The 16,883-nt window shown below is 50.2% G+C and overlaps 1 protein-coding gene across 1 annotated transcript in view; it reads right to left on the reverse strand.

Moving 5' to 3' along the window:
* Positions 1-2,726: 2,726 nt before the first annotated feature.
* Positions 2,727-16,883, reverse strand: part of CRHR1 (corticotropin releasing hormone receptor 1) — a 28,362-nt gene continuing 14,205 nt past the window's right edge. The window contains exons 3-13 of the mRNA XM_056512097.1: positions 14,090-14,209; positions 12,876-12,961; positions 11,800-11,906; positions 11,336-11,456; positions 10,698-10,851; positions 10,393-10,453; positions 8,970-9,042; positions 7,852-7,937; positions 6,007-6,142; positions 5,775-5,816; positions 2,727-5,123 (exon numbers count right to left, since the gene is read on the reverse strand). Coding sequence (XP_056368072.1) covers positions 4,983-5,123; positions 5,775-5,816; positions 6,007-6,142; positions 7,852-7,937; positions 8,970-9,042; positions 10,393-10,453; positions 10,698-10,851; positions 11,336-11,456; positions 11,800-11,906; positions 12,876-12,961; positions 14,090-14,209 — 1,127 coding nt within the window. The 3' untranslated portion in view covers positions 2,727-4,982. The remainder of the gene's footprint in view (positions 5,124-5,774; positions 5,817-6,006; positions 6,143-7,851; positions 7,938-8,969; positions 9,043-10,392; positions 10,454-10,697; positions 10,852-11,335; positions 11,457-11,799; positions 11,907-12,875; positions 12,962-14,089; positions 14,210-16,883) is intronic.

Below are 16,883 nucleotides of genomic sequence, written 5' to 3' on the forward strand. Positions count from 1 at the left end.
ATGCTCTGCAGCAGAGGTGTTTGTCAGGATGGTGCTCAGCCAGCAGAGTCCAGTATTTCCCAAAATTCATGGCAAATCTGTGCCTCAGTTTCCACATTAGCAGGAGGCTCAGCAAAAGATTTCAGCAGCCTAAAGGCAACTTTCCCATGGAAAATTTTTCTTGAAAGTGGGGAGGTCAGGGCCATGGACTTCAGCCATGGTGCTTGCAGATGCTCTGCTGGGAGCAGGTGGCTGAGGATTGTGACATTTCCAAACAAACCTGGAAAGCCTCGGCAGTCCTTGGTGCATATACCTCTGGATGAAGGTGCCAGCTGGGAGGATGGACTCAGTACTGGGTGAGAACACAAATCCTGGTTGTGGGATTAACCCATCTCTGCTCTGTGCAGGTGCCAATTCCAGCAGGCTGTGTGATCACACACCTCTGCTGCCTTCCATACAGCCCGGGGGCTCCTCAAGGATCTTTTCCTCCATGGCTGAGCCATGGAATCACTTGTGTCTGATCTTTAGTTTTCCTCCAAATTGGAAAAATATGTCCTCTTGAAATTTTCATGAGGGTGGCAGAGCTGCCTGTCTCCCACCACCAGGTGTGTCTGAGAGCCATTTAACTGTGACTGTGGTAACAAATGTCAGCGCAAGGCTTGTGCTGGAGAGAGCAGTGAAGGAGGGGGCATTGGAATTAAAGGATGAACTATTTATTTGGCAGTTTAGCAGTGCTTGAAGGACAGCACATCGCAGATGAGAGGCATCTTGGGGCGGATAGTGCTGAAAGCTACAACTGGGCTGTAAAACTGCCACAAGATTTCCTCTCTTGCTTGACCTCCCACCCTTTCCAGACTCCTTACCTGCTGGGAAAGGCACAGCAGGATTCAACATCCAGGAATGGCCCAAAGCTGGGCCAAAGTGGACCAGCAGACAGATATGTTTTGTCTGAGAAAGGGGAATGACAGCCCCACTTTGCTTTAAATACCAGCCTTAAATCCTCCGACTGACGTGCCATGGAACTGATAGGTCCTGGCTCTGGCAGTGGGGATATTTGCAGAGAGCAGCCTGGTTGGAAAGTGGAATGAAGGCACAGATCCTCCACAAGGAATCAGGATCACGAGCTTCCCTCAGCCTTCATGTAGGCTCTGGAGGGCAGGTTTTCTCCATTGTTGGCCCTTGGTTTGCTGGGGATGTATCCCAGGTGGCAGGGCAGAGGGTGGGAAGTGACTCCAGGGCTAGCGACAATCTCCATGGTGGGTTTAATGTGTCAACCAAATAAACAAGTGTGTTGGGTTGATGTGGCCAGAAATGTGAATTCTGTCCCATCTGTTAACCCAGCTGGGGCAGTGACCCTGATCTCCTGGCACACATTATCTGCTCATGGGCCATCTTTAAACCAGCTGGGCAATCATCTTTATCTTCCCACAGCCCATCCTCCCTCCAGGAGATGTCTCCTGTTCATGGCCAGTGAGTCCCAGGGCATGACTGATAAAATTCCATCATCCCACTGGGAGATGCTCCAGCCAGGGGAGGAGCCAAGCCTTTCCTACCCAGATAAAAACTGAGATTTGGGACACCAAGGTACCTTCTTCCACTGGATTCCAGAGGAAAACCAGACCTTTCCACATCATCCCTGGAGCTTCAGAGGAAACTGCACCTTCTCCAGGAGCACTTCTCCAGCTGAACCACATCTGCCACTGCAGGAGGATGCAGCCACCATTGAATGGGACTGTGCCAACACCCTGACTGACTGATGGGTGTCAGCTTGGATTCTGACTCTGGCAGGGTTGGGATTGTTCTGTGTAATACTGCATTTCTATTTTAATTTTCCTAGTAAAGAACTGCTATTCCTAATTCCCATATCTTTGCCTGAGAGCCCCTTAATTTCAAATTTATAATAATTTGGAGGGAGGGGGGTTTACATTCTCCATTTCAAAGAGAAGCCTCTGCCTTTATTGGCAGATTATTGTCCTTCAAACCAGGACTACAAACTAAATAAAAAAACATCTCAGTATGCTAGAGAAGCTCCTGTGCATCATCTCACTGGGATATCCCATAGCACCATGAGATCCCATCCCTGAGTTCCCATTTTGCTGTTCCCAGCCCTGAAAGGCACCAGGATAACTTTATGTTAACACAGTTAACACAGGCTTATTCCAAGAGGCTTCAGCCTTATCAAGAACACTGGATTGGCAGGTCATTAATCTCAGAGTTCCCTGATAACTTTAAATACAATAATGTAATCAGCAGGAACCTGTAATTATTATTTATGTGTATGGTGCTTACTAAATTACAGTGCTCTCCAAAGCTCTGTGTGACGAACAAATTAATTCTGCATCAGAAGAGCTTGACCAGAAATCTGTTTGTGTCTGAATTTCACTTGTAAACATTGATACATGGAATGATAGGCCAGTTTAATTGGCCCTCCCTCCTGCTGTGAAACACATCACATTTTTATTCTGTATTAGCTCACCTGACAAGGGGGAAAACCTGGAGGACTTTCTGCAATCCTGATGGTACTTGTCTGGAAAACTCGTGTGGGATTCTCTTGGAGGACATGGATACCTTTGTGGAGAGCCACCCCCATGCTCTGGGCATGTGTTTTTGGGGCAAAAAGAGACAAAAATCCTCTGGACCAGTGGGATGCTGAGCCCACTGCACAGTGAGGATGCTCCTATGGAAACTGGGGAGAGGCCATGCCAGGATTGTTTTTTCCAAAAGATAAACATGCTCCACAAGTCCTTGTAAGAGGAATTGAAGTATTTTTAATCAAACAAGACTAAGAATACACACTCCAGCTATGGAAAGCAAAGTCACATCAGTTGGAGCAGACCACCAAGAGGAAAAGGGAAAAGCAGTGATAGGAACACAGATGCTTTTGTTTGGGTTTCTTTCTTTAGCTTTTCAATATCCAGCTTCTATCCACCAAAAGACCCCACTTTAGAAAAATCCAAATTGAATGTGTAGCACATCATTTTTTGATGTTGTACATGATGTAGCACAACATTACTTGCAGGGATAATGAATAAAGCTCTCTGGGGCATTTCCACTTCTTCATTGCCAGCAGAGCTTTATTAGGTCCTGCCAAAATATCCAACAAAGACACCAAGATACAGAGACACAAATCTACTCCTTGTAGGGCACCAGCAGAAAGTATCCATAGAGTTGGGATCTGCCACTTTTCCCATTGCACCGCTCCAGGGATCGTTTTCACACCTGTATTTTGAAGAAGGGGCAGTTTTTGGGACTCCTGGTAGTGGCTGAACTTGAACAAAGACTGAAACATACCCCATAGGCAGTGTACGGTCCTTGCTGTGGTCACTGTGCCATACTGGGAACTGTTGCTGTTCCCAGCAGATTATGGGATATTCCAGTTTGGCTGTACTGTGGACATGCAGGTAGAACATCAAAATGAGAGGGAAGTGGGAGGAATTTACTCCAAACTACTGAATTTCACAAATGTTTGAAGAAAGAACCCAGAGGTTTTTCCCTATGCTTCCCTTTAAATAAAAAAATGCAAGATTTTATTCCTTTCCTGTGGTATATCCTGAGGAAATCATAGAATACTGCAATTTCATTGATGCTTTAATCTCCCCAGGACAGGAAACATTTATGCCTGCTCTTTATAGTGGGAAAACTATAGGCACAGAAGTGTGACGGGGCTCACACCAGACCCTGTACGGCCCCAGTGGCAAAATCCCTGGGATGTAGAGGGCAGACAGCCCATAAACCTGCCTGGGCATACCCAGACCTTGTAGGGCCAAAGAAAAGATGGCTCCAAAGAGGTCAAGGCAAGTCCCTCCGCTTACAGGGACCTCTCTGCTCAGCTGCTCTCAGTGACCACATGGAAGAGGGCAATGGGAGAGGGGGAACTGGGGACAATCTGGAGTCCCCAGAATGGGGATGGAGATAGGAAGGGAGGGAAGGGAGCAAAGGAGGCTGCTGCTCCTCCAAGGCACTTAACCCCAACGTGGGGATGGTGTGGCTCCATCCCCTGCACAAGAGCAAGGAGCAGCTTTGGCACTGGGCCCAGCTGCCCAGGTAAAAGCAGGGCAATGAGGAGGGGCAGAGCCAGGGCCTGTCCCTGCAGTAGCTGCCTTTGGAGACCTCAGCCACTGCTCTACTGCAGGGCTCCCTCACCTTTCCACCCTCTGAGCAGGGACATGGAGTCGGCCTGAAGTCCAGGGCTCTGCAGAGATCTTTGGATCCATCTGGGCTGGACCAGAGGATTTAACTAATTCCTGTGCTTCCCTCCAGATTGAGCCCACTCTATGTGACTGTTCAGAGACCCTAGGACCCACCTCCATGGGAGGGGAGTTCCCTCCCCTCTCCCATCCGGTTGCTTTACCCCACCTTTGGTGTCAAGATGAGAAATTACCTGGTCAGACCAAGCAGCAGTTACAGAACATCTGGAGACCCAGCAAGAGACAGGGGAATGACTCAGCCCCAGTGCTACAAAAACACAGCCACATGAAGCAATGTCTACAATCACCCCAGGGCTCTCCATCCATCCCCTTCCAACACAGAGGACTTTGGCTCCTCTAGAGCATTTCCCCCCTCAGCAGCATTCCAGCATGTTCTCACTGGAAGGCTGACCCAGCTTCCCAGGGAATTAGCCCCATAAGTTGTCCCAGAAATGTCCTGGTATCCTGTCACCTCAAAGTCAACAGACCTAATAAAGGCAGTGATATGAGACATCATGCCCAGGATGGAACTGGCAGAAAGCTGCTGCAAGCCCTCCTGGTTCTTCTGGCTCTTTCTGCTATGCCAGCAGGTCACACAGCTGCCACGGAGACGACAAAGCAGCGTCTCAGCTGTCCTGTCCTCCAGGCCTGCCCAGCACACGGGGCCGGAGCTGTGCAGGTGTTCCACGACCGAGTGAGTTCATGCTCTCCTTGCAGGGCTGGGGGCCGCAGGCAGGACCTGGTCCTGTGCCATGCCCCCCTCCCAGGGGTTCCCCCGTGGGGACGTTGGCTCCTGGTGAGGCCTTGGCTCCCTGCTCAGACAGCTGTGGACTGCTTGATGCTGTGGAAGCTGACGCGGGTCGGGGAGGTGGGGATGGACATGGCCCTGGCCACGCGCGCACGGATGGAGTGCTTGTCCTGCCACCGGTGCCACCGCTTCCGCACGGCCGACCGCACCTGGGCGACACGAACGAGGGATGTGATCACCACACAGGGGCTGCTCAGGGGCACCAGCCCGCCTGCTCTGCCCTCCAGCCAAAATGGATTCATGGTACATGATTTGGTAACTAAACAGGTTCATGTGGGGTAAATTTTCCTGAGCCAGCAAAGGTGTGGGAGCATTTGGAGGAGGCAGAGGAAAGAGCTGCCCAAATACCTGGCCCCAGGATTCACTTCTACTCTCAGCTCCTTTGCTTTCTGCTGTTTGTGTTTTGAATTAGAGCTTGGGAGATGTAGTCATCCATGTGCAATCCACATGTGTATGGGGCTCACTCTGGGGAAGGATTTCCCTGGGATGGGGAGGACCCTTATCTCTGTTGCATCAAATCATACAAGTGCACCCTGCGAGCATCTCCTCTTGGGGATGGATTTTCCTCCTCCAGAGGAGGAGACAGACAGCAGCCATTCCTGTCTGGGCAAAATCTATGGCTGCAGATGTACCTGGGGCTGGAGGTGAAGCACCAACTCCAATCACCAAAGACCTTCAGATGGGGAATTAGGGACCAGAACCCTCCAAGCCCTGTGCAGCAGTAGAGCCTCGTGCTGAACTTGTCTGCTTGCAAAGAAGGGTGTAGACCCCCACAAAAAGCCCCAGCCCCTTGTGCTCACCTCACTGTTCAAGAAGCAGTAGAAGACAGAGACAAAGAAGCCCTGGAAGGAGACAAGCAGCAGTCACAAGCCAACAGGTACCCCCAAGCCAGGAGCTTTGAAATAGCTCTGGGGTTTGGGGATGTCTGGTTTCAGGAGGGGGCAGAAGCAGGATGAGGCGTGAGCCAGGATGGGCTCCTCCACATCCCTTGGTGAAAGGACTGGGGTGGAAGCCAGTATGGAGGACTATTACCTGGAAAGACTCCAGAAAGGAATTAAAGTAGATGAAGACTATCCTGGAGATCTCATCCTCCCCCGGGTTGACAAAGAATAGCATGTAGGTGATCCCCAGCAAGGGCAGCAGCACCAGTGTGGCCTTGACTGCTTTCCTAGGGAGAAAACAGGGACCTGAGCTGCTGCAGCACAGCTCTGGGCACAAGGACCCCGCCCATCCCACTCCCAGCACCAGCACGGCTTGGGCTGGTCTGCTAGGACTTGAAAACCAGAGACTGGGGGAGGATGGAGCCAAGTTGGGCTTGGCAGTTCCCAAGGGACTGGGATGGTTTGAGCACTGGGGACCTGCTCTGCTTCTCCACCCAGAAAAGGGCAGTGGAGAACAGAGGCCTGACCTTGAGCTGGCATGGAATGATTGCTTGGCTGATCTACATCTTAATTAAAAAGGAATTAAGGAGGGTATAATAATTCACACCCTTCAACATGAGTTTGTGAAAACCGTATCTCAGGTAATTAATTTGATATCTTGATGAGATTACAAGTGCAGTTTTTGAGAAGTTACAGTGCTGATACAGAGAGTGAGGGAAGGATTGGGGCTTGGCACCTCATTCCTTTGGATCAGGGGTGAAGAACAATGTCAAGTCATCACTTTTTGCTTAAAGATCCTGTTAATGGACAGATTCCAGCAGTAGATGGTTATCCCTGGAGGGTCTGAGCTGGGCAGGGAGGGGGTCTGGGACCTGTTTTGCATCTCTGTCTTAGAGGAGAGAACACACAAGTGGGCTGATGACATGGAAGAGCTTGAAGGAACCAAGGATGGGAGCTGGAAAACTACAGTACAGCACATTGACTGGTGTAGCTTGTCCAGGGGGACAGCCATGGCAGCAGGGGACACATCAGCCTTTTACCATCTAAGGTGAGCAGGACTCCTCCAGGGCTGTTCCTTGCCTGGTTTAAGCAGAAGTGCACAGTTTATAACATGCCAAGTTATCCAAGTTTTCCTGTCCCACAGAATATTTCTAGGAAATGAAAATGTTCTCCTGGCCAAAGGCAATAAACCCTCCCAAAATGGAGCCAATACTAGAAAACCAAAAGCCTCTCAAAATTGCTGACTGGGGCCAACTAGCCTTTTCCCAGAACCTTTATGTTTATTTACCACAAGCTGAACCCCTCATCCCAGTTCAATACTCTGTGATGAGGAAAGCTGGCATTTCCCAGTAGTAGAACCAGAATTTTTCTATTCTCAGCTGAAAAAGCCATCCTCCATCTCAAAACAGCTTCTCTTGACCCAGCACACGGTGAGATCCACCAATTCCTGCCCACAAAATGATCCAGACAGAGGCAATGATGAAGCCCAGATTGTTTTCTATTCCAGGTACTTCGGGGAGCTGCTCTGACCGTGCACCTCTTACGTTGTCTGCAAAATATTCCCCAACAGGCAAGGAAGGGTTAAATCTTCCTGCCTTGTGCTGCGGGAGTACAGTGGAGGATGTGTTGGGGTGGCATTGATTCATCACTCCTTCCTCAGCTTTTGCTTTTCTGTCAAGCAGTGATTTAATTCTCACCTCCATGCCAGGATTTGCAGCTCCCAGCCGGGAGAGCTCATCAGATCCCACCAGAACAGGCTTTTGCAAAGAGACTCAGATCCCAAAGGTTCACTCCAAAGGCAGAAACAGTCATCCACACTCTACATCACAAGGCTCTTCCTGGCCAGATTTAATGACCATGTACCTCAAAAGAGTATTTGAGGTGCTCTTAGGTCTCTCTCCATGCTCCCAGGCTAATGGGGCTGTTCCCATCCCCACTAAGAACCAGAGAACCCAGTTCCTAGGCTGGCTTCCTGCAGGGTTGCTCATGCTCTTACCTGTACTGGATTGTCTCAGACGTGGTTGAAGCTCGGAGCTTGGTCATGAGGATTCGAACAATGTTGAATAGAAAGATGAAGTTGATCTGGGAGGAACAGGGTCTCTTGTTAGTGTTTGCTTCCCCAGTATTTCCTCCACTTCTTCTGCAATGGCAGAGGGGGCAGGTAGGGGAGATGGGGGAGCCATAGGAAAAGGGAGTGTTTCCTCTTGAACCTGATCTACTGCCCTCCATGTACCATGAGAGGACGTATGCCTTTTTTAAAAACACTTGTACAATAAGATTTAGGAGTTTGGTCAAGGGATCAGGGCAGCAGGGCATGCCAGGAGATTGCCAAGGAAGGACAAGTGCTAGAGAAAGGGCTGAAGGTGAAAAAGTAGAGGGAGAGGAAGAATCTAAGGTGGAGAGTGGCTGCTATCACCTCCAGGATCTGCCTGGCTGCTCTCCTGGCTGCTGAATAAGGGAATGGGAAGGTGTCTTTGGAGCTGAACACAATTGACAGGAATTAGTAGTGGCCTGGCTGCCTGACAGGCAGGGAAATGGGAAGCAGGATCAATTATTTCATTATGCTGGTGCTTTTTACTCCCTTGAGTTTTCTTTGCATTGGGCAAGGTAGGAAGGAATAGTTTTGGGACTTTGTGCATGGGCTTCCCCCTGCAAATACAGGTTGGACCCCCAGCTTGTGACCTGCCACCTCTGCCCTTCTTTGTCCCTCCCCAAAAGACAAAGTCTCATCCATGTGACCCTTGGATCAAGCATTGCTACTCAGCTGGGGACCAGGAACAGGGAAGTGGAATCAGGATCAGAGAATGGAGTCAAGGATCCCAGGCTTCTGCAAATGCTTGGCAAAGCATCCACCCACACCCAAACAATGCCAGGGCAGGGATGGAGTCTGCTGATGGGACATCCCTGTCAGAATGAGGTTTCCAGGCTCCTTCTTCAACCCACCCAAAATTGCTCAGGGGGCAGTTTGGGTGAGGGGCAGTGCTGCTGTGGGGAAGCAGAACCAGCCCCAGCAGAGTGAAGCTAAAGGATGGGGCAATACCCTGTGCAGAAGTAGCTGTGTCCCACCTGCAGGAGAGGGACTCTATTTAGCACACAAGGTCACTTTGCTCTTACCAGAAGCACCAGAATCATGGGGCCTTGGTAAATGTAGTCAGTATAAACTCCAGCTCGCTTCCCAAACCAGCACCTGCAAGGCAAAGACAAGCAGTGTCAGGGACAAGCCTGACATGACAGTGACCTGGATAGACTCCTGTCCTTGCACAGTCTATAAGTCACTGCGTGTGAGGTGAAAGCACTAGAACTCAAACTGCTGCAGCCATTGTGGAATAGCTTCCCTGGGAACTCAGTAAAAGGAGGTGTGTGTGGGCTTGTGGAGTGTTTATGGGCCATATGTGGATGTGGGATCTAGTTATTGCAGGACAAGAAGGGACACCCTCCTCACAAAGGGGGTGACTGCCCCACTCTCTTCTGCACAAGGGCAGCCTCACCTCTCACCCTGGAGGCAGTTTTGGGTACAACAATATAAGAAAGATCTGAAGTCATTAGAGAGCATCCGAAGGAGGGAATGAAGATGGGGAGCAGTGTGGAGGGGCCACATGAGAAGCAGCTGAGGGCACTTGGAATGTTCAGCTGGGGCAGAGGAGACTGAGTTTAGACTTCATCAGGGGCTGCAGCTCCTCCCCTTGGGCAGCCCCCATCTCTGCTTCCTGTAACAGGGACAGGACACAAGGAAATGGCCTGAGGTTTTGTCACAGAGGAATTTGGGATGGAGATCAGGAAAAGGTTCTTCCCCCAGAGAATGCCTGAGCACTGAACAGGCTCCCCAAGGAAATGTTACAGCCCTGAGGCTGCCAGATCTCCAGGAGCTTCTGGGAAATGCTCTCAGGGATGCACAGGGTGGGATTCTTGGGTGTCTGTGCAGGGCCAGGAGTCAGACTCAATGATCCTTGTGGGTTCCTTCCAGCTCAGGATATTCCATGATTCTCCATAATCTCACATACACACAGGTCCTCAGCAAACCCTGCTCACTCAGGGAACTCACTCAGGTGTATCCCTGTCCTGGGAGCACCTTGTCAAAGTTGTTCAATCACTGTTTGTGTGAGAAGCACGGGGCTTCTGAAGTCAGCAGGGAAAACTGCCACTGGAAAACAGAACAAGCTGCCATTCATCTCAACCTGCTCCTTTCAACTTTCCACTCTGGGATGAACTCTCAGGTACCTGTTAAGACCTTCATTAGCAAGTGTCTGTGAAAATGGCTCAGGTGGGGGAATTTAGATCTCTGCTGCTTAAATCCCAACTCCATTTAGCAAACCTATTGTAGGAGACCTGGTTAAATCTCTTTTTCCCCATTAAAAAATCACGTTTGCCTTTTGAGGGGAAACAAGAAAGGGCAGGACTTGGAGAGCTGAAAAGTGGGATAAAATAAAGAATGGAAGAATATTACCCTTTTTTTCTTCCTGACAGAATTCCTGACACAACTGATCCCTGAGGATTTGGGATAGAAAGAAGAGTGAAGGATAAGAGCAATCAGGCTCACTTCTCATTATCGTAGTAGAGCTTCCCAATGGCCCAGGCAACGATGATGGGAAAGGGGATACCTGCAGGGGAACACACAGGTGAGTTTCAGAGTGCAAGATCACCACAAAACCACACCATAATAGGGATTTTCTCTCATACAAACCACCCAGTGAGCTGATGTGTCCATGCAAATCCCACCCCTCTGCTCCTGGCACCCTTACTGCCACTCTTTGTGTGCAGGAAGAACTGCAGCAGGGGACGGAGGGGGCATCACCCATCACTAAACCCTGGGCATGGCAGAGTGAGGGGAAGCCTGGCACTCACACCAGCCGATGCAGATGAACATCCACTTGCGGAGCTTGTCCGTGGAGTAGGTGAGCACGATGGCCGTGTGCAGGTAGCAGCCCTCGCCGAACATCCAGAAAAAGTTGGTGACATGGAAGTAATTGTAGGCAGCGGTGACCAAGCGGCACCAAACCTGCCAGGAGATGTGGAGCTTGTCAAAATCTGTGCCACATGGGTGCAAACAATGCACAAAGCAGCACAGACCCCAGCAGAGCAGTCAAACCCATGTTTCTCATACACATGGGGTGCCTGCCAGCCACCAGCCAGTCCTATTCACCCCCTGAAGTTGCTTTTGTAGATACATCTTAGTGACTTCAAAATGAAAGAGAGTAGTTTTAGAGAAGAAATTCTTCCCTGGGAAGGTGGTGAAGCCCTGGCACAGGTTGCCCAAAGAAGTTGTGTCTGCTCCATCCCTGGAAGTGTCAAAGGCCAGCTTGGATGGGGCTTGGAGCAACCTGAGATAGTGAAGGTGTCCCTCTCCATGGCAGGGGGGTTGGAACCAGAGGATCCTTAAGGTCCCTTCAGACCCAAACCACTTTGTGGTTCTGTGATCTCCAGGGTCCTCACACCCCCCCAGCTGCTCAGGACTGGGCTCAGCCTGGCAGAGCTGCACCTACCACGTTGCTCTCATGCACGTCTGGGTTCATGGTGAGCTGCACCACAAACCAGGTGGCATTGCGTAGGATGAAGGCTGTGATCAGGTTCCAGTGGATGATGTTTCTCAGGCACCGGATGCTCCTGGAGAGGGGTGGAACAAGCACCATCAGAGCAGGGGGACTGGGTACAGCACTGTTTGGGGAGCTGAGTGTCTCTGTTGGGACCCCAAGGGTGACCTGCTGGGACCATGCCCTGGGTGAGGTGGGCAGGAAGAAGACCAGGAGTGGAAGGCACCAAGGAGAACACCCTGCCTCCGTAACCAGGTGCTTTAAAAAAAGCAGAAGAAAAAACAACCCTGAGACAGGCAGGATCCCTCCAGCCTGGAGGGAAGTGGCTGTGGGAGAGGATTTGGCAAAGCACCAGAGCTGGGTGCATCCCTGCCTGAGATGACCTCACAGAACACGGCAGCAGGTTTGTCACTCACCGCAGGCGCATGAAGAGGACAAAGGCCACGAGGAGGGCCCCCAGCGAAACACAGTGGCCTAGGTAGTTGATGATGACAGCAATGTGGTAGTGCAGCTTGCTCTTCTTCTGTGAGGGGGAGATAGGCAGAGGGTCAGCAGCAGCCCCAGTACCAGCACAAACCCACCTCCTCCACCACATCACCTTTGGCAGCTGCATCTCAAAATTTGGGTCTTTTTTCAGGAAGCAATTGGAGCCCACCCTGGGATAGGACTGGAATGGATGGAGATGAGGCTAATGTGGGTTAACAGATAACCAGGCTGGTTTCACATCCCACTTGTACCAGAGCAGCTCATTGGACAGCTCAATGCAGCGACATCCTAACCCATTCTCTAGGGAAACCCTGCTGGAACTCAGCTGAGCTCGCTGGAATTTTATATCTCAGTTCATTCCCCATTGCCCTGGGGCAGCTGAGAGGGCAGAAGGGAAGTGTGAGTGATAATTGAATTAATTGATCACTCCTGCTCTTAGGCACTCATCCAATCAGTGAATTAGCAATTAAGTGAGTGAGAAAACCATTCCTGGCAAGAGATATCAGCATCTTAAACACCAGAGTTGGTATCAATGGCAAATGAAAAACTCGTATTTCTTCTCCTGTGCTTCAAGGGGTGGCTTGACCTACTCAGGGGCTTGTAATTCCTGATCCCCATTTTTTTAATCTCTTTCAGCTTCCTAAATATCTCCTTTATTTCATTGTCAGCAGGCAAGGACAGGGTTTTCACTGAGTGCTGTGTCAGAAGGGAGCTGCAGGAGAGTGACGGGTCTGATCTGAGGTCCCCCCCAGAGGGACCTCACACTGCCAATCCTCTTGGATTTTTCATGGGGATGGAAATAGCCATGGCTTTATTTCTGATAGGGAATAAAAATGAAAATCAAGAAGGCATGATGTTGCCACATGCAACTTTTTCACTGGGATGCTGCTGCATGCTCAGCCCTCAGTTCCCATGGGCTGTTCCTGGCCTGGATGCTGTTGCCCTTCAAGTCTCCATTGTGTGTCTCTCGCCCTCCTGCCAAGATCCAGGGCTCCCAAGATCCTACCTCTTCACTGAGGATCTCCTGGCACTGGGAGTAGTTGACACGTGCTGCCCAGCTGCCGTTTGCGAGGCATTCCCTGTACCCATTATCTGAAAGAGAGGATGCCCATCCAAGGGTTAACAGAGCATGGGATGGGCACAGGCACGTTACCTGACTGTCACTAATGCAGGGCACTGACATCAGGCCAGTTCTGAAGGCAGCTCAGCTACTGCCTTGGTCACAATTGCAGAACCACAATCCTTGGAATATTTCAGACCCTCTCAAGAGCTCTGGGTCTGCACCAGCTCTGCCCTTGGCACTGGGGGACTCCAACACCTCCTCACCACACACAGGGATGCAGTGGAAGCAGGACCAGTTAGACTCTTCTTCCTTTTCACTCCACTGTTTGCTTGGGTGATCATGTGCCAGCCCAGGATTTCTGCTGAGATGGCAGCACGCAGTTTCACTTCTCTCCCTGAATTAGGAGCTTTTGTGCCCCTTAGCAAGGACATTAGGTGTGGTGGCTAATTGGGAAGGAATGGCCCAGGTGCCCCAGAGTCTGTGGCTGGTATCAGTGGTGGGGCGATGCCAGCACTGGGGTAAGACTGGGCTTCCAGTAACGGGAGACCGTGAGCCTCATCAGGCTGATGGGGTGGGAAGGGCTCAGAGACAGGCTCCAGTTGCCATTAATGCAGAGAGGCTCCTACAGTGGCACAGGAGGCAAAGCAGGAGCTGTGTGTCTGTGCCATCCCCCATGCCTGCAAGAATGTGCAGGATGGAAAAAATTATGGTTTTTGTGAGAAGCAAGGTGTTTCATTCATCAAAAACAGCACTTGGGTGGTCAGAAACTCAACTTTATGCTAGGAGTGACTTTGGGCACTTTTCATATGCTATCACTTCATCCTCTACTCCCAGCATGTCACTGGCAGTGGCAGTGTAGCCACCATGCCAGAAGGGGACAAGGTTCAAAGTCTCCCGGTCTTTGCTCATCTTGGGGCTTCAGAACCCTGTACCACCTCCAATGGCAGGGCAGGATCACTCCTCTGCCTTTGTCTCCAAGATGGGACATCAGCCCTCTTCTCCCAGGAGGACCTGCTTATTAAGCTTCTTCTCTGAAATGACCCTCCCTGCAATCTGGGCTCTGGGGCACTGTTTTCTTTATGGCTGCTGAGCTCTGTTCCTAGGGGTGTATTCAGTCTGACCCCTCGAGTCCCCAGCAGCGTCCCCAGCACTCTTACTGGTGGTGTTGTACCGCACGCCGTAGAAATACTCGGGGCAGGGCCGGGCCACCAGCTGTCCCCCCGCGCTCCGGGGCCAGCACGTGCCGATCAGGTCCACCGAGGCGTTGCACTGGGGACCTGCAGGACAAAGTGCACGGGTTAGCAGAGCTCTGTGGGCCACCGTGGGCCTCTTCCAGGCTGGTGAAAGGTCAAGATTTGCCTGGAGAGCTGGGGCTGCTGGACGAGCTGATGGATCTCCACATGCTCAGCCCCCAGAAAACCCTCATGGCAGACACAAAATGGGGGCTGTGCAAGACTTGCAAGGGCTGGTTGAATCACCACGGTCGTGACTATTGCTCTGGTCCTGCCTAAACTACTGGGCTAAGCCCAGTTCTGGCACAAACTTGGTTTCAGACCTGGCTTCCAAGTCCATTTGGCGTTCCATAGCTCTGGTTCCCTGCTCCTTCCTTCAGCCATGACTTTGGCATGTAGCCCCACAACAGGCACAAAGCCAGACTTGCTCTTCCTCAGTGGTGGGTCCAGTCTGGTTCTAAGCCTCTCCAAACATCTCACACTTCCTGACTGCAAAATCTCCTTTCCAGCCATTCCTGTTGGTCTCTTCCAGTCTTTTCCGGGTAGAAAACTCCAAAGCTGCTGCTATTTCAGATTTAAAGGATTTGCATGCTTTTCCCAGCTACACAAGTGTGCTAACATAGGCATTAGGTAGGCCAGATTGCAGGATTTTTTATGTATAATTTGTCTATATTTAGAACAACATATACTGTAGCTAAGTATATCCCTGCTCCATCTCACAGTGAGGCTGGAAGCACAGTGGGTGCAATATCCATATACTACAATCCAAGACAAGCAGAAAATGGGTGGGCAGGAGAGGCTGGAAGGGGCAGAGTTCAGTCCAAACCACTCCTGAGTACCAGAGATGTGCTGCTGGCACACAGATATAAATTGCCATCTCCTAAGACAAAACACCCCAATTCACAGCTCCTTGGGCGTGAGAACACAGCATTTCCTCTCCCTCTGGATTTCTGGTTGTTATATGAATGCCTTTCCCAAAAATTCCTATGGATGGAGCTGGCTAAAGAGTGACCAAAGGCAAAAAAGCAAAATACTGCTGCTGCTGCTGATGAAAGTTTTTATGGAGGAATATTTGTTTTCATCGAATATCGAAAAATTGGCTCCTTGTTATTTTGTGATGTTCTCAGAGAAAATTTTCAGGGCTTTCAGTGTCTTGAAATATCTTAGCAAGAGAAAACAGCTTCCAAGCATGTGAGCTAGGGAAGCATCAGAGCATGGTGAGTGTTGCCTTCTGCCTCCCATAGCTTGTAGGGAGAAATTAATTTTAACAATGACCTTTGCTTTTAGCTTTGTTAATGTGTAGGGTTGCTGTGGCAACCTTCCCTTTAAGTTAACTGTTTTAAGCCTGTATTTTATAGGAAACAAGGTGCCTTTTATCATGTGTGTGCCTGTGCCTTTCTGCATCCATTTGAATTTATTGATCTCCTTTGTTGTTTTGACCCAAATTTGACAGAGAAACAGAGGGTCACAGTTAAAAATTTTATAATAACATTCATCCATGTAAAGAAAAAACAACCAGTAATTACTTGAGCAGAGGACAAAGTTAAATTGCAAGTGCTCTCCCTGTTAGCCACCAAGGTGAGAATTTGTGTGAATGGCTGGAACGGGAAAAGCCTCACTTGAAACAATGCAGCACAAGAAAATGGGGCTTGCACACTCCTAATGACCATGGCAGCTCCTGCAGCTATCACAACCTCTCCCGGGGACCTGTAGGGCTGGACACAAACTCAATTTTCTTTGCATACTCTTTTGCCTCAGTTTCCCTCCTGCATTCCAGGGTCTGTTCTGGGTGACAGATTGCTCAGGGAGGACAAACAGGAAGAGTGAGTAGTTAAAAGGGGGCCAGAGCAGTTAAAAGTAGGGCCAGACTGCAACAATGATGATACTCTTCACCAGTAAAACAAACCCCCAGCAATGCCATTAATAAGCAAACCCAAGAGAGACTCGTGGAAATGATGTAGCCAGACAGAGGTGCATCATTTTGTGGTATGTCTGCTCAAGGCTGGATTTAATATCTCCACATTTCTCCGAAGCACTTGGTGGGATGCTGCTTGGCACTCCTGTTGGAGCACAACAGGATCCCACCAGACACCAAACCCAGTGGGTCCCACCAGTCCCACCACAAGGAAGGTGTACCAGCATCAGCAGGAGCTCAGTCTTCCTCTTCCCATGGGTTGGGGTGGTGCTGTGGGGTTACACTGGGGTCTGGGGCTGCAGTCAGATGAGATGTTCAGCAAGGCTGTCAGCTCCTGGACCTCCCCCTGTGCTTCACCCCTGTGCTGGCACTAGCAGCATTTGGAGCTCTGTCCCACCAGGTTCTCATCTAGTGGGTGGCTGTAGTATTTTTCCCAGAGAAAATTTTTTTTTCCCAGAGAGAATTTTACACTGAGAAAGGCTTGATGAAGAAATGTTGCAGAAAGCAGATGCTGCTCTTTCTGCCCTCTCCAACATACAGATAGGAGAAAAAACCCCTCCTAATAGGGAAGTGATAAGTAAAAGAGTGAAGACAGAGAGTGCCGTGAGGGCTGCAACATCCCCTGTACTCAGCAGAACTCTGCTCCAGCTCTCCCTGAGTGGCTCCTGGCTCCCAGCATACAGAGCACTGTTTAGCATAGAAATGATATGTTTCAGTGTACTAAATGCTCCCCTGCCTGCTTGGCCTATCCATGTTTGCAGGGGACTATTCTACAGGCTCTGCACACTAGTGCTGTGACTTCTC

Source organism: Oenanthe melanoleuca, chromosome 27 (genome assembly GCF_029582105.1).
Source record: "Oenanthe melanoleuca isolate GR-GAL-2019-014 chromosome 27, OMel1.0, whole genome shotgun sequence".
Classification (NCBI taxonomy): Eukaryota; Metazoa; Chordata; class Aves; order Passeriformes; family Muscicapidae; genus Oenanthe; species Oenanthe melanoleuca.